Source organism: Labeo rohita, chromosome 13, assembly GCF_022985175.1.
Source record: "Labeo rohita strain BAU-BD-2019 chromosome 13, IGBB_LRoh.1.0, whole genome shotgun sequence".
NCBI classification, from domain to species: domain Eukaryota; kingdom Metazoa; phylum Chordata; class Actinopteri; order Cypriniformes; family Cyprinidae; genus Labeo; species Labeo rohita.
The window spans coordinates 17,945,403-17,961,945 of NC_066881.1; the positions used below are offsets into that span (position 1 = coordinate 17,945,403).

The 16,543-nt window shown below is 36.1% G+C and overlaps 2 protein-coding genes across 6 annotated transcripts in view; one reads left to right on the forward strand and one right to left on the reverse strand.

The window, feature by feature from the left end:
- The first annotated feature begins 277 nt into the window (after positions 1 to 277).
- Positions 278 to 8,411, forward strand: ap3m1 (adaptor related protein complex 3 subunit mu 1). Its single transcript, XM_051125515.1, has 10 exons — positions 278 to 295; positions 385 to 483; positions 1,806 to 2,086; positions 2,241 to 2,412; positions 2,488 to 2,625; positions 3,897 to 3,982; positions 4,706 to 4,839; positions 4,946 to 5,153; positions 5,272 to 5,416; positions 7,499 to 8,411. The coding sequence occupies exons 3-10, from the start codon at positions 1,814 to 1,816 to the stop codon at positions 7,597 to 7,599; spliced, it is 1,257 nt and encodes a 418-aa protein (XP_050981472.1). The 5' UTR covers positions 278 to 295; positions 385 to 483; positions 1,806 to 1,813; the 3' UTR covers positions 7,600 to 8,411.
- A 112-nt stretch (positions 8,412 to 8,523) lies between these two features.
- Positions 8,524 to 16,543, reverse strand: part of vcla (vinculin a) — a 57,131-nt gene continuing 49,111 nt past the window's right edge. For 2 of the 5 annotated variants that reach the window (XM_051125510.1, XM_051125509.1), the window contains exons 19-22: positions 15,129 to 15,374; positions 12,519 to 12,722; positions 12,308 to 12,412; positions 8,524 to 10,472 (exon numbers count right to left, since the gene is read on the reverse strand). In XM_051125510.1, the coding sequence (XP_050981467.1) occupies positions 10,326 to 10,472; positions 12,308 to 12,412; positions 12,519 to 12,722; positions 15,129 to 15,374 (702 nt within the window). In that variant the 3' untranslated portion in view covers positions 8,524 to 10,325. The remainder of the gene's footprint in view (positions 10,473 to 12,307; positions 12,413 to 12,518; positions 12,723 to 15,128; positions 15,375 to 16,543) is intronic. The other 3 variants (XM_051125513.1, XM_051125512.1, XM_051125511.1) reach the window with 2 other exon arrangements.

Consider the following 16,543-nt stretch of genomic DNA (forward strand, 5'->3'; position numbering starts at 1 on the left):
GCACATACGTTTCAAGCAAATCAGAATACAAATGTATGAATTTGTAAAAAGGCTGTCGTTTTAATAAACTTTAATGAAAAACGCAACAAACGGCGTGTTCCCAGACGCCACGTGATTATATGGAGAATCAATGAATCTGTTCATTTAACTATTTTTCGAAAAGAGCTGTTCAAAAGAACCGATTCGGTTAACTGATTTTAGCCGTGAAGACACATAGCTGTCCCTGCGTATCGCCGGAGCAAAAAGTACATTTCCATGCTAATATAAACTTTAATGAAGCACGTGCTTTACAGAGGTGTTGTTTATCGTCTTTAATCTTACGCGGTTTTCACAAGAAGCGATTGTTTGTGTTTTAAAAGTGTTTTCAATATGAATTCGCGACAGGCTTAGATTCGAACGCATGAACCGCTGGAAGGTGAGTGACTGCCACATTGCAAACGGGGAATACTGCCTGAAGACATTAATAAAGACAGCTGTCTACAGGTAAGATTTATTTACAATAAGTTTAGATATGTGTAGTTATGAACAACCGACTGCCTGCGTTTGTTCGACTGAATATTTTTGTCTAAAAAGAATCGGTAGACGCAGGATATCCTGTAACTCTTCTTTAAGGAAGCAACTTTCCTGCATTTGTTTTTTAGTATTTTCTGAGGGATTAATGATTTTGTTAGCTATCACACAGTACTGCATTGCATTTACAGTTATGGTAATTTCTATGCTGCAAGTTTGTTTGCAACCAGAAAGAAGAAATATAGGTTCTTAAGTTTTCATTTACTTATATAGGATGATACAGTTGTTTGCACAGAGCTCAGGACCTGAAATGTAGCTTTATAAAGTGCACAGTTCACAGCCTTTAGATCTACCCTCTGCTCGGTATTATTTATATTCATAATATTTGATTTTTATTATTTAAGTGATTATATGGGGATGGGTGTTCGTAAAATAGGGATAAAACTGTCATCTGTTTTAAAGCCACTATCCTAATTGTTACCTACACTACTAGTCGAAAGTTTTTGAACAGTAAGATTTTTAATATTTTTTCAAAAAGTCTCTTCTGCTCGCCAAGCTTGTATTTGTTTGATCCGAGGTACAGCAATAACAGTAAAATTTTGAAATATTTTTACTATTTAAAATAATTGTTTTCTTTTTGAATAATTTTAAAATGTAATTTATTCTTGTGATTTCAAAGCTGAATTTTTAGCATCATTACTCCAGTTACACAATCCTTCAGAAATCATTCTAATATTCTGATTTGCTGCTCAAAAATATTTATTATTATTATTGAAAACAGCTGAGAAGATTTTTTTATGTTTCATTGATGAATGGAAAGTTCAGAAGAACAGCATTTATCTGAAAAGGGTAATCTTTTGTAACATTATTTCCCCATCACTTTTGATCACAGGGATAAATAACATTTTAAATTGTATTCAAGTTATTTTAAATAGTAAAAAATATTTCAAAATATTACTGCTTTTGCTGTTTTTTGGATCAAATAAATGCAGGCTTGGTGAGCAGAAGAGACTTCTGTAAAAAACATTAAAATCCTACTGTTCAAAAACTTTTGACTGGTAGTGTAATTCTCATTACTTAATTACTGTAGGTAATAAGAATGCTTTATTTCTTATACAGATTATTAAATATGGATAGTGACTTTAAAACAGTAGTTCTCACAGTACATTTTTGATTTTTCATTTTTATAACCAGCGTTATTAAAAAAACACTGGAATAACATAGTAGCTCATACCTGCTGTTAGCACCGTGACTCCCATTCTCATTGTCCCATTCTCATCCTGTTGAAATTCCAGCCCTCATCATGATTCACAGCTTGTTTCTGATAAACAATGCTGGCGATTTATTCCTGGAGAAACACTGGAAGAGTGTCATAAGCCGCTCGGTCTGCGATTATTTTTTCGAAGCACGAGAGAAGGCAGTGGAACCTGACAATGTGCCTCCTGTCATCCGCACCCCTCATCACTATCTCATAAACATCTACCGTGAGAAGATCTTCTTTGTTTCTGTCATCCAAACAGAAGTGCCTCCGCTCTTTGTTATAGAATTTCTGCATCGAGTCGCAGAGACATTTCAGGTATAAATACCCACTGACGGTGTGGCATAGTTTGGGTTCAGAAAGAATTTATTTTAAGAATGTAATGCTTTTATTCAGCAAACTTGGTGTACATTTGCTTGCATACTTTAGAATGTGTGTTGAATAATATAGTGTTTTATAATCATTTACGCAGGACTATTTTGGAGAATGTTCTGAGACTACAATCAAGGACAATGTGGTCATAGTGTACGAGCTCTTGGAGGAAATGTTGGATAATGGCTTCCCCCTCGCTACAGAATCCAACATCTTGAAGGAACTCATCAGACCTCCCACAATCCTGCGGACGATGGTTAACACCATCACAGGTAAGATACCACATATCTGAGTATTTTATTTATGGCCATGTGATGTTGAGAATCTAACTGATTCATAATCTTCAGGCAGTAGTAATGTTGGCGAAACGCTTCCTACTGGTCAGCTCTCCACTATTCCATGGAGAAGAGCAGGTGTAAAATACACCAATAATGAGGCTTACTTTGATGTGGTGGAAGAAATCGATGCCATCCTGGATAAGTCTGGTAAGACTGTTTTTGGTACTTTGATTTCACAGTTACAGTTGAGGTCAAAAGTTTACACACACCTTGCAGAATCTGCAAAATGTTAATTATTTTACCAAATATAAAATGCATGTTATTTTTCATTTAGTACTGACCTAAGATATTTCACATAAAAAGTTGAATTTATAAAAATGATCCCATTCAAAAGTTTACATACACTTGATTCTTCATACTGTGATGTTACCTGAATGATCCACAGCTGTTTTTGTTTTTTTGGTTTTTTGGTTTACTGATAGTTGTTCATGAGTCCCTTGTTTGTCCTGAATAATTAAACAGCCTGCTGTTCTTCAGAAAAATCCTTCAGGTCCCACAAATTCTTAGGTGTTTCAGCATTTTTGTGTATTTAAACCTTTTCCAACAATGACTGTATGAGTCTGAGATCCATCTTTTTACACGGAGCACAACTGAGGGATTCATATGCAACTATTACAGAAGGTTCAAACGCTCACTGATGCTCCAGAAGGAAACACGATGCATTAAGAGCCAGGGGTGTAAACTTTTGAACAGAATGAAGATATGTACATTTTTCTTAATTTGCCTAAATATCTTTTTTTTTTTCTTTTTCATTTTTTTCTTTTATTTATCCTTCAGAAGCTACAGAAGATATTTGCATGTTTACCAGAAGACAAAATAAGTCAAATTTACCCTGATCAAATTCAAAAAGTTTTTACCCCCCCAGCTATTAATGCATCATGTTTCCTTCTGAAGCATCAATGAGTGTTTGAACCTTCTATAATAGTTGCATATGACTCTCTCAGTTGTCCTCAATGTAAAAAAGACTGATCTCAAAATCATTCAGTCATTGTTGGAAAGGGTTCAAATACACAAAAATGCTGAAAAACCAAAGAATTTGTGGGACCTGAAGGATTTTTTTGAACAGCAGGCAAAAAAAAAAAAAAGCACAGCTATGGATCATTCAGGTAACAGCACAGTATTAAGAATCAAGCATATGTAAACTTTGACCAGAGTCATTTTTATAAATTCAACTATTATTTTCTCTTGTGGACTATATGTAAACTTTTATGTGAAATATCTTATTCATGTCAGTACTAAATAAAAAATAACATGCATTTTGTATGATTCCTTTTATTTAGGTGAAATTAACATTTTGCAGATTCTGCAAGGTGTATGTAAACTTTTGACCTCAACTGTTCATTGTTCATGTGAATGCATAATACTGAAGGGGTTGTATTTCCTTTCAAGGTTAACATTGGTGTTCTCTTCTGTTTCAGGAACTACAGTTTTTGCAGAAATCCAAGGAGTTATTGATGCTTGTGTCAAGCTCTCTGGCATGCCAGATCTTACTCTCTCATTTATGGTGAGAGCACTTTTCTTTTTGGATGCATTTTATTTTTCTGTCCCTTCAACTATATTTAAAGTTGTGATGAAACCAAACTATCGACAGATTTTGTTTTTTGTTTTTGTTTTTGTTTTTCCATATTGTGTTGTATTATTGGGAAAACAATAAATGTAGGGTGGAGAATTGAGAATGGATCTGTCAGTTGGTTAATTAGATTTTGAGGCCATTTGAGGCCATTGATAATGTGGCCATTGCACTCAAAAATGGAAGCAGATGAATGCAAGCTTGCGTGGGCTGGGTTTAAGCAGGTTGCCATTTCCTTAAACATTACAAGGTCATTATTCTAAAATAAATAAGACATACACAGTCAGATGAATTGTTCACAATAAGATCTATAACATGCATTTAATAAATAGATATGGTGAATTATAATTTTATGCCCACTTGGAAAATCTTTGTCAGTATCTGTGTTCTTATCTAACTTTGACCTTATCTAATGAAAGTTCAGAGCACAAGTGGCGCCACTGGGTGCCTGTAGTGCACCTAAGGATTGAGTATCTTTTTCAAGGACAGAAAAAAAAAAAAAAGATAAAGCATTATACACATTACACTTTGTCTAAAACTATTTGAAACAACATTTCTTTAATGCATGCAGCTTTTATGACCTTTATGACCAAGGACCTTTATGACCACGTTTCATCAAAACGTTTTTTAACACAACTGTATGATGTTCATCCACAGAACCCCAGACTTCTGGACGATGTGAGCTTTCATCCATGCGTTCGTTATAAGAGATGGGAAAGCGAAAGAGTTATCTCTTTCATTCCCCCTGATGGAAACTTTCAGCTCATGTCGTATCACATAAGTGCGCAGAAGTAAGCAGAGTATTGATCTGTAGTAAATGGTTTCACAATACTAAAATATGTGTAAAGTTATTTAGATATTCCTCGTCAAAAGTTTTTTTTTTATCTGATTTTACAGCCTTGTAGCAATCCCAGTATATGTGAAGCAGAACATCAGTTTCTTTGAGACTGGATCTTCAGGAAGACTGGACATCACTGTGGGTCCTAAGCAGACCATGGGAAAGACTGTGGAGTGCTTGGTAGTGACCGTACACATGCCTAAAGTGGTTCTCAGTGCCAATCTCAACGCCACTCAGGGAACCTACAACTATGACCCCGTCACAAAGGTCAGATGCAACTCTTTGTCTTCCGTTTTTATTGATTTATTGTACTGGTGGTATTATAGTAATGTCACAGCTGTAGATCATTTGAAACTATATTTTTCTTTTGGGTGTTGTCTTGTAGATTTTGGTGTGGGACATAGGGAAACTTAACTCTCAAAAGCTTCCCAATCTGAAAGGAAGTCTAAGCCTGCAGTCTGGAGCTCCTAAACCAGAGGAGAACCCAAGTCTGAACATTGACCTGAAAATCCAGCAGTTAGCCATCTCAGGTTGGCTAGTGTCCTTTTATCAGCTTTGGTCGTTATTCATTGCCAGCAGGACCTTGTGATAAAGCACTATTGTTATTAAGAAGCTTTTAAAAAGCTGCTATAACCCTGCTTGATTTATTATTTGTTTACTTTTCATCTTATTCATCTTAAAGAAGAAGTCTGCTTCCGGAACAAAAATGTACCGATAATGTACTCACCCCCTTGTCATCCAAGATGTTCATGTCTTTTTTTCTTCAGTCGTAAGGAAATTATCTTTTTCGAGGAAAACATTTCAGGATTTTTCTCTGTATAATGGACTGCTATGGTGCCCCAAGTTTGAACTTTCAAAATGCATTTTATTGCGGCTTCAAACGATCCCAAATGCGGTTATAAACAATCCCAGCTGAGGAAGAAGAGTCTTATCTAGCGAAACGATTGGTTATTTTCATTAAAAAAATACAGTTTAAATACTTTTTAATCTTTTTAATATCAATCTTGCCTGAACTCTGTGTATTCTGGTTCAAGGGTATGTCGAAAAGTCGTATTTTCTCCCTCAACTTCAAAAATCATTTCAAAATCAGCCTACATGGCTGTAGAAGTTAGGGCTGTTCGATTCTGAAAATTTTGGAATCGAGTCCGATTCCAATTCCTGGTTCTGGAATCGATGAGATTTGATTCCAAGAATCAATTCCTCACTGTTGTTTTCAATTCTTTTTCAGTTCTTGGTTTGTTTGTTTTTTTTTTTTTTTTTTTTTTTTTTAAGAGTGGAGGAACCTAATTTGGCCATAACTGTAGGATATAAAGGTCTTAGAGAGTAGCCTTATCATAATATGAAGCTTTATTTTTAAAAATGATGAATTTTGACTGCATTGCACATGAAATTAGTCATAGCCCACAGCGCAGTTCAGCTGAATGATGTGTACTTTAACGGTATGCTTTTTGCAAAATTGCCAAACTGTACGCTGAAACAAAATAACCAGAACAACAACACTGATATAAGAGCTTGTTGTTCATCTGTCAATCTAATGCGCTCTCGGCCACTGATCTGTGCTCTCAGCGTTTACTTTCAGAATTAGCATTGGCTGATAGAAAGGTTAATAAATAGCAGTTTATTTAAGATGGAAATAGGATCAAGACCCTCGATCATGATCTATTCTGTCGTCCAGCACTCAGAACTGTGGACAATATAAGGCCGTTCCACCGTAAAATAACTTATTCCACCGTAAAATAACTTATTAAAACGATCTATCCAAAAGAACCTTTTTGTGGAAACGAATCAGACTTCTAATCACTTGTGCATCCTCAAACTCAAACAAGCTTAGTACTGACTCTTTTCATTCAGTTTATTTTTGTGAATCGATGTTCAGTGATGTTTGATGACAGCAGCTGAGATTTGCAGCCTTCGTATGATGCAGCCTTTCGTGTAAGAGGTGCCCATAGATAAGCTTTGCTGGACTGAAAACGGCTATGAATGGAGAGTCGATTCCCTTTGATAGGACCGATTCCAACCTTTGGAATCGAGGAATCAATTCTTTTTGGAATAGACTCCCAGCCCTAGCAGAAGTTCCAACCCAGTCTTTCAAAGTGAATATGCAAAGAAGATCAAACACCCGTAACAAAAAAGGTAAAACAGCGATTATAGAACGATTTTGAAGTTGAGGGAGAACATGAGATGGAAGTTTTTCAACATACCCTAACTGTCATGAACCGGAACAAAAACAGTCCAGGCAGAGTAAGACAAGATGAGCCTTTGACATTAAAAAAGTATATAAATTGTATTATTTTTATGAAAATAACAGATTGTTTTGCTAGATAAGACCCTTCTTCCTCGGCTGGGATCGTTTGAAGCTGCATTTAAACTGCCTTTTGGAAGTTTAAACTCGGGGCACCATAGAAGTCCACTATATGGAGAAAAATCCTGAAATGTTTTCCTCAAAAAGCATAATTCTTTACGACTGAAGAAATAAAGACATGAACATCTTGGATGACAAGATTATCTGTATTACATTATCTGTAAATTTTTATTCTGGAATTGGATTTCTCCTTTAATATGTGCTATATGAATAGCGTTATGCTTACTTCGCTCTCTTTTCTGTTTCCCAGGTCTGAAAGTCAATCGTCTAGACATGTACGGAGAGAAATATAAACCATTCAAGGGTGTGAAATATGTGACCAAAGCTGGGAAGTTCCAGGTCAGGACATGAGGCCAGCTGCAGAATATCACAATGATATGCCAAAAGTTTATTAGAGGTGCCATTTTCTAAGTGACAGATCATACAGGATTGCAACCTTGTGCACAATCTCCCTTGTTTTTTGTTTTTTTTTTTAACATCGCAGTTACATTTGTTATTGTAATATTTATGTTTCTTCTTTTGTGGGAAGTAACTGGCAATTTGAAAGAAGTGAAAATCTCTCCACTGGAGAGTACTAGGAGAGCATTTTCTTTGGGAATCTTTAACTTCATATCAGTAACATTCCATTTAATGTATTAAAACTGTATTATGTTAGGATTTAAGGTACGGTAATTCACAATACTGCTTTACAGTCTTTGATATTGGCACAAAACCATATCTGGGAGTTTCTGCACATATTCACAAGCCTTATTTTTTCATTTTTCACATACTTTTGCCAGTGGCCTTTGAATGAAAAAAATACTTTAAGGAGGCCTCACACACTCAAATTGCCTTTTTAAAAAACAGTCATGCTTAAAGCAAGACATATTTACAGTGATGCAATCTACTCATCTACTACACAAGCACATCACTGCTCAGAAGTGAATGGAAGCTGTATTTGATTGTAGACAATTACACTTTAAGTAGTTACAAGCACTACGGAGCCATTTTGAGCACAAGTGATAAAATCGGTTCTGTTGCACCGACCTGCAGTGATATGGTAGATATGCAGGTCTGCCACCTAAATGAAGCTTTGAGGATTTGCACACAAGGACACGCAATTGCATTATTTTGTAAAATGTCAAGAGAATTGCATACCTGCATTTTGAGATATGTATTTAAACCAAAAGCCTTCAGATTTATAAAGTTTGCAAACAAAAGAATTTTGTGTGTTTCCACCTTTGACTAAGTCCTTTTGCAGTACAAATGAGACAATAACTTGACATATTTGAGGAATGAAGTTGCCAAACAAAACACCTTAACTGTTTTTTTATTAATCTGAGGCACATAAGATGTTTTTTTTTCTGTGACACTGAAAAAGTCAACATTAGTGTCATATATACATTCACAAAGCAGTAATTTCACCCTTTCTAAATGTCATCAGAACCCACAACATGCTATTTCACATACAAATACAGCCCTGTAAACTTTCACAACGAGGCACTATATTGGGCTGAAAAGGTACTCCTTTAAATGTATATGTTGTAGATAAGAGTTTTTAAGTGAATGCAAGGCAGTGAAGCATCTTGATAGTGTTCGTGTAGCTGTACAGAAAATTTCAGAGCGCATCTTCAGCTAATAATGGTGATGAGCTTGTGCTACTGGGATTTTCATACTATAATTGCACAATTTCCACACATTTGATTCTATACTGTGAATTTACTGTCCTTAAAATGATAGATCACCCAAAAAAATCTGCAGTTTACTCACCCTCATGTCATTCCAAACTTGACTTTCTTCTGGGAACACAAAAGAAGACATTTTGAAAAATATCTCTGTTTTTGTCTATACTTGAAAGTCAATGGGGTCCAAAACAACATGACTTTCAATGCATTGACAAAAACATTTTCAGTTTTAGGACAACAGAAAGGTTTTTTTTGGGTAAACTCTGCATTTTAAGCATCTCCAAACACATAAGCATTACATTTAAACAAGCCACCTGGGTCTTGTTACCCATTCTTTTTAAATGGGTAAAAACATTAAGACAGCTCCATCATCAATATACTACAAACACAATCACGCAGATAAACGTCAAAATTACAGCTGTAAACTGTAAACAGACTGAGATAAGAAAGAACAGTTCAACTGTTGTGAGGATTGTGCTTTTCTTTGAACAAATTTAAACAATGGTTCACTCTCTCAACAAGCTTATCAGAAAGAAGAGTGTGAATGAAGTATAAAGAATTTAAGTGTTAACTATCTAAGCTTTTACATGTCTAAGTAGTGTTACACCATAGATGTGTTTATTTGATAGCTAAAGTGTAAAAAAACAAAATCTTTGGCATCAACCATGCCATGCAAAATACATCTTTGTAATGGCACGACCCATCAAAAAAGGCAATATAATATTTAATAAATAGCTAAGCAAAAGTTCATTATAAATATGAGCGAAGAACAGTTAATTATAGTGAATTGTGACTTAAAAACCACCAGCCATAGGGTTTTTGAATAGCAAAGTAAAACGTACAACATTGTGTTGTATATTTGCGACTAAAAAGTGATCTGTGATTATGTTCTGATGAAAGATAGGAAATATAAATATATACATTTCAATAAGAAAATTGAATTGTCAAAAACTAATTTAAAGTAAATTTCATCTTCATCATGAACTCCGACGTTGTTCGAGAGAGGCATCATGCCATTTTTCTCCAATAGAAAATAGAAAACATCTTCATGCAAAAAATATATATATACCTGGAATTTGGAAACCCAACATACCAAAAATATATATTTAAAAATCTGCTTCCTGTATACTCCTACACTATACCTCAGTAGTGTGAGATAAAGGTAACAACAGCAAACCTTCCGGACAAAAACAGCCTCCGTAAGAAGCAGCGTAGGTGTACCAAGTACCAATACCAGCAAGTAAATAAAAATAAGTAATACCAGTCAACCCGAAACTAGAGCCGAACGCTGATGTCCAAAGGTATAAAAATCAGATAGGGTTCATTCTCTCCACACTGCCACCCCTTATCAGATCCCACACGTTTGAAAAGGCAAGGATGCGAATTGCTAATCGAAAACAACGAGTCCTCAGTTTACTGGTACCAGGGGGTCTTTCGGACCCAGCGAAGAGTGAACCCTGCATCTGTGCGGATCTTGATGGAGGCGGCTTCAGCTTCTCTGACCGTCTCTTTCACAGACTGCATGAGGTTCTGTGCATTGTGCACAAGCATCTCCGTAGCCTTAAAAACAAACACAATCAATTTAATTCCAATCCAATCCAACAAATCCTTCATTAAAGGGGTCATGAACTGCCTTTTTTCAGGGTTTGTACAGATACTGTAAAATTAAAATTCCAGGACTTTCAAGGACTTTAAGCACTTCTTTTTTATTTTTAAGGACTTTAATCAGAGATCTCACTTATCAAACTATGTCTTCTCTTCTAAATTTTAAAGATAAATAGATCAATAAAAATATACTAATAAAAAATAAAGTGAAGCACATGCAAAGTATCACTACTAAAGTATACTACACTTTTACTATAGTAAATCCACGGTTTATTTTCTTAAGAGATTTGTATTTGTGTATACTTTCTTTTTGTTTTTATAACTGTACTGCCTTAATGGTTTGTTTTCTACTGTTTTAGAAAAAGAAAAATCAGAAAAAAAGATTTGCGAAATCACTCCAAAGTCCCGACCTAAGTCAAATGATTCGCGAACCCGCTCCGAAGTCCTGATCTAAATCATATGATTCGCTATACGTGATTTGAAGTCCCAACCTAAGTCAAATGATTTGCGAACCCGCTCCAAAATCCCAATCTTAGTCGAATGATTTGTGAACCCGCTCCGAAGTCCCATCCTAAGTCAAATGATTCACGAACCTGCTCCGAAGTCCCGATCTAAATCAAATGATTCGCGATACACGATTTGAAGTCCCGTCCTAAGTCAAATGATTCATGAACCTGCTCCGAGGTCCCAATCTAAATCAAATGATTCACGATATGTGATTTGAAGTCCCAACCTAAGTCAAATGATTCGCGATACACGATTTGAAGTCCTGACCTAGGTCAAATGAATTGTGAACCCGCTCCAAAGTCCCGACCCAAGTCAAATGATTCGCAATACGCAATTTGAAGTCCCGTCCTAAGTCAGATGATTCACAATATGCAATATGAAGTCCCGACCTAAGTCAAATGATTTTGTGAACCCGCTCCAAAGTCCCGACCTAAGTCAAATGATTCGCAATACGCAATTTGAAGTCCCGTCCTAAGTCAAATGATTTGCAATATGCAATATGAAGTCCCGACCTAAGTCAAATGATTTGCGAACCCACTCCGAAGTCCAGATCTAAATCAATTGATTCCTGATATGCTATTTGAAGTCCCATCTAGGTCAAATAAATTGCGAACCCGCTCTGAAGTCCCGACCTAAGTCAAATGATTCGCAATATGCGATTTAAAGTCCCGTCCTAAATCAAATGATTTGTTTCTTCCAGGACTTCATCACAACTCTCTGTTGGCAGACTGTAAACTCGGAAATAAACGCCCACTGCTATGATTGGCTAACAGTTTTGTATGTTTGACAGCCTACATTCTTCATAGATGTGATTTAGATTAAAAATGCATAAATACTCAGTACATATCAAACAATCTGTAATAGCAGACAAAGCAATAGTGACCACTTTATAAAAACTCACACTTGTGGTGTGACATCACTGTCGGATTCAATATAGTCGACAGCATCGTCTTTTAGTTTCAATCTTTCTGAAAATGCTGCATCGAATTGTTCCTTGCTTGTAAACGAATCCATGGTAAAATGAAGTGAACAAAGTTCTTACTGATGCAGTCTGGAACTTCATTAAAAATAAAGTTCATCCACTCTTTCCTAATACTGGGATCAGTTTTGGCAGACTGGCTTTAATACAAGCTGTTTTTTGATTTACAAGAAAGTTTTGAGTTCTGAAACTTCCAGGATGTTTTTATAGTACAGTGATCACTTATATGTCAAAATATCAAGGGAATTTTGGTTTCTCAGTTCATGACCCGTTTAAAGATGATTAATGTGTTTTGTGTCCTCACCTGCTCAGATTCTTCCTCACTGATGTTTGTACGTCCCAACATAGTGGCCTTTACTGTGGACAGGATCTTCAGCTGAGTGCTGATAGTTGGGATACGCTCACAAACCTGGAAGAAACATTCCAGAGTTCACAAAGGTGACATTTACTTGACAAACAAGCCGGTTTGCAAGTATTCATCTATCCATGCTGGAAGAAAGCTCTATTACTGATACCTGCAACAGGTTTGTGCGAATCCGTTTGTCGGTGCATTGCTTGGCTACCTCCTTAGCCAGCCGTGTGACCTCATCGGAGGCCTTGGCGATGTCTTTTGCGCACTGAATGAGGGCACGTTTATTCCCACTGCCTCCACGCACTAGGCGAGACATTTCCGCCATGAGCAGGGCCATGCGCTTAGCTGCTCCAATGATATCATTACCCTAAAAGAGTTGGGAAAAACATGCAGACATAGCTTGAGGACTTAAAGTAAGGGTTTAATTACAGACGTACTTTGGCAAACACAAGTAATAACTACAAAAATCCAACTGTCCCTATAGTCGGTTGCTTGTTCAATTAGATCAGTTTTGCCTGTTATTAATCTGTGATTGGTGATGAGCTCTAACTATATATCTAACTTCTATTTCTAACATTCTAAAATGTCACAAAGACAAACAGTGTTTAGAATCATGTCATATTCATCCAATGCATATCAGTCATGCCTTTTTTGAAATTAGTATAGGTTTCTCATGTCTCCTGAAGACACATGAAGCTGCTGAAGTCACATTTGTAGGACACTTATGAGAAACAAATGCACATGAACAAGAATTTCTTCTGTGTACATGGAAAAGCATTTGCATGCTTGTTACTGTTTTATAAATATACTTTTCCAGTGTAGGTGCAAATGTTTCACATCATGAAAGATTTTTGTTTGCATGTACAAGTTCTCGCACATGGGGGGAAATATGGAAGCTGATTTCTGCTACGAAAAAAAAAACAATTCTGACATGTTTCTTAAAATTGTGAGTTGATATCTCACAATTCAGGGGTTTTTTTTCAGAATTTAAAAAAAGGTTTTTTGTTTGCATGTACAAGTTTCTTGCACATGGGGGAAAGTATGGAAGCTAATAGCTAATTTATGCCACAAAAAAAAGTTTACATCTCACAATTTAGATTTTTTTTTTTTTCTTGAAATTCTGAGTTTACATGTCACAATTCTGACTTTCTTAAAATTTTGAGTTGATATCTTGCAATTCAGGGATTATTATTATTTTTTTTTTTTTTCAGAATTTAAAAAAATAAAAAAGTTTTTTGTTTGCACGTAAAAGTTTCTCACACATGGGGGAAAATATGGAATCTAATTTCTGCCACGAAAAACCCCCCACAATTCTGATATTCTTAAACATCCGAGTTGATATCTGGCAAGTTTTTTTTTTTTTTTTTTCAGAATTTAAAAAAGTTTTTTGTTTTCATGTACAAGTTTCTTGCAATCTCACAAATCTGACTTTTTTCTTGGAATTCTGAGGTAATATCTCACAATTATTTTTTTTTCCACCACAAAATTAAAAAAAAAAAAGTTTTTTGTTTGCATTTAAAAGTTTCCCACACATGGGGGGAAATAAGGAAGCTAATTTCTGCCACAAAGTTCAAATCTTGCAAATCTGTTTTTTTTTTTTTTTTTCCTTTTCTCAAAATTCTTAGTTGATATCTTGCAATTCAGGGTTTCTTCCACCACAAAATTAAAAAAAAATTTTTTTTTTTTTTTTTTTTTTTTTTGCATGTACAAGTTTCTCGCACATGGGGGAAAGTATGGAAGCTAATTTCTGCCACCAAAAAAAAGTTTGCATCTCACAGTTTTTATTATTTTTTTCTTGGAATTTGGAGTGGCAATTTTTTGGAGTTACTATGTCATTTTTTTTGTTTGTTTGTTTGTTTCCACCACAGAATTTAGGCGGGAAAAGGTAATCGAGACTTTATCTCACAATTCTTCCTTGCAGTTTGTGAGTTTATATCTCACAATTACAAGAAAAAAGTCTGTAAGATTTATTTATTTATTTTATTTATCATTTGTTTATTTTATGTATTTGATGGAAAAAAACTTTCCAAAGTTCTCTTGTGTGCACAAGAAACTTTGAGGGCATTTTTGTCTGCAAACATAACTTTAGGGGCTCCGTAGAATCTGAAATATTTACATCCAGCTTGTCAACAATAACGTGCCTATCTAATGAATAAATTATAATTTTATAAATTTTATATATATATATATATATATATTAATTAACATATTTATTTTTATCAGTATAGCTTACATAGGATTCTACCTGATCATTTAGTGAGAGAGTTATGTTTATACACATTCATGCAAAGTTTCAGTGTGTTAATATGTAACATCCTGCAATGACATTTAAATGGTTAGGAAAAGTGCTCAACAAACAAACAGGCATGTGACATGACTTCAACACGTGTAATTCCGAAGTCATTGGGAAACTGTCATCCATGGCTTCACAGGTTGGCAAAAGCAGAGTGTTTGGCAGCAGCGGTTGAGTGAATGGTTCCTCGTTCAAACCGGGGCACAGAGGTGTGACACTATCAGAAATGAGCAGGGAAGTGACTTGTGAAGCCAGTATCAGTTTGTCCAAGAAATGCACAACAAACTTGCCATTCCAGTCGCGGTCATTGGCAACCCCAGCAGCAAAAAAAAAAAAAAAAAAACACACCGGACCCAAGTGTGAAGCAACAACAGCAGCAGCAGCAGCAGCAGCAGCAGCTATCTGGTTTCAGCATTCCCACAGTAATATCTGGATGCAGAAGGGATGCTGCGGCCCGCCGGGGCCGGAAAAGCAGAGTACCTTACTGGACCACTTGCGAGCCTCCTGGTGCAAAGACTGCGCAGCGGCCAGAATGGGCTGGTTAACTGGCTGATTGGAAGACATTAAGAGCAGCTCTGGCTCATAATCATCCTCGTTGTCTGTGAATTCATCCTCATCGTCTATATCTACTTCCGCCTCAAAACCCTCATCTGTCACTTCAGGCTGAGGAGGCTGGGGAGGCTGAGGAGGCTGGGGAGGCTGGGGAGGCTGGGGAGGCTGGGGTGGCTGGGAAGCAGGAGGAGGAGGTGGAGGGGGGAGGAAGGAGCCAGCATGGAGAAAGAAGGACAAAGTTAGTACGAGAGGCACTGCATGGAGATTCCCAGGACATGATTGAGGGAACAGCTGGGTTTAGGATGGCTGGGAGAAGCAGAGTTCTGGGTCCTGCTGGGTAACGTCTGCCACAGGGTTTAGAATGTCAACTGAAAATCATACAACTGATCTATTCTCACTTCAAGTTGAGGACAGAAACTGGGTGGTTAATTTGGACAGAGAGCAAACAAGCAAAGCCCCCAACAAGATATAATGAAACACATGATGGGTTCTCCAAAAAGTAGAGAAATTAGTATTCTTAAAGGGAAAGTTCTCTCAAAAATGTAAATTCTGTCATTAATTATTCACCCTCATGTTGTTTTTTAAACCAGTAAGGCTTTCGTTCATCTTCTGAACACAAATTAAAATATTTTTGATAAAATCTTAGAGCTTTCTGACTCTGCATAGACAGCAATGCAACTGACACTTCAAGGCCCAGAAAGGTAGTTATGACATCTTTAAAATAGTGTATGTGATAATTACTATGTGACAAATAACTATTTTTGTTTTCTTGGCACACAAAAAGTATTCTCGTAGCTTCATAAAATTAAGGTTGAACGACTTATGTCACATATTGTCAAAAATATGACTATTTATTTTTTAAATTTACTATTTTCTAACTACCTTTCTGGGCCAGAAAGCTCTCGGATTTCATCCAAAAATGTTACTTTGTGTTCATAAGATGAAAAAAAAAAAGCCTTCTGGGTTTGGAATGATATGAGGGTAATTAAAGGAGAAGTCCACTTCCAAAACAAAGAGTCACATATAATGTACTTACCCCCTTGTCATCCAAGATGTTCATGTCTTTCTTTCTTCAGTCGTAAAGAAATTATGTTTTTTGAGGAAAACATTTCAGCATTTTTCTCCATATAATGGACTGATATGGTGCCCCGATTTTGAACTTCCAAAAGGCAGTTTACATGCAGCTTCAAACGATCCCAAATGCGTTTGTAAACGATCCCAGCAGAGAAAGAAGGGTCTTATCTAGCATAACGTTCGGTTACTTTAATAAAAAATAATACAATTTAAATAGTTTTTAATCTCAAACGCTCGTCTTGTTTTTCTCTGCCTGAACTCAAGACAGT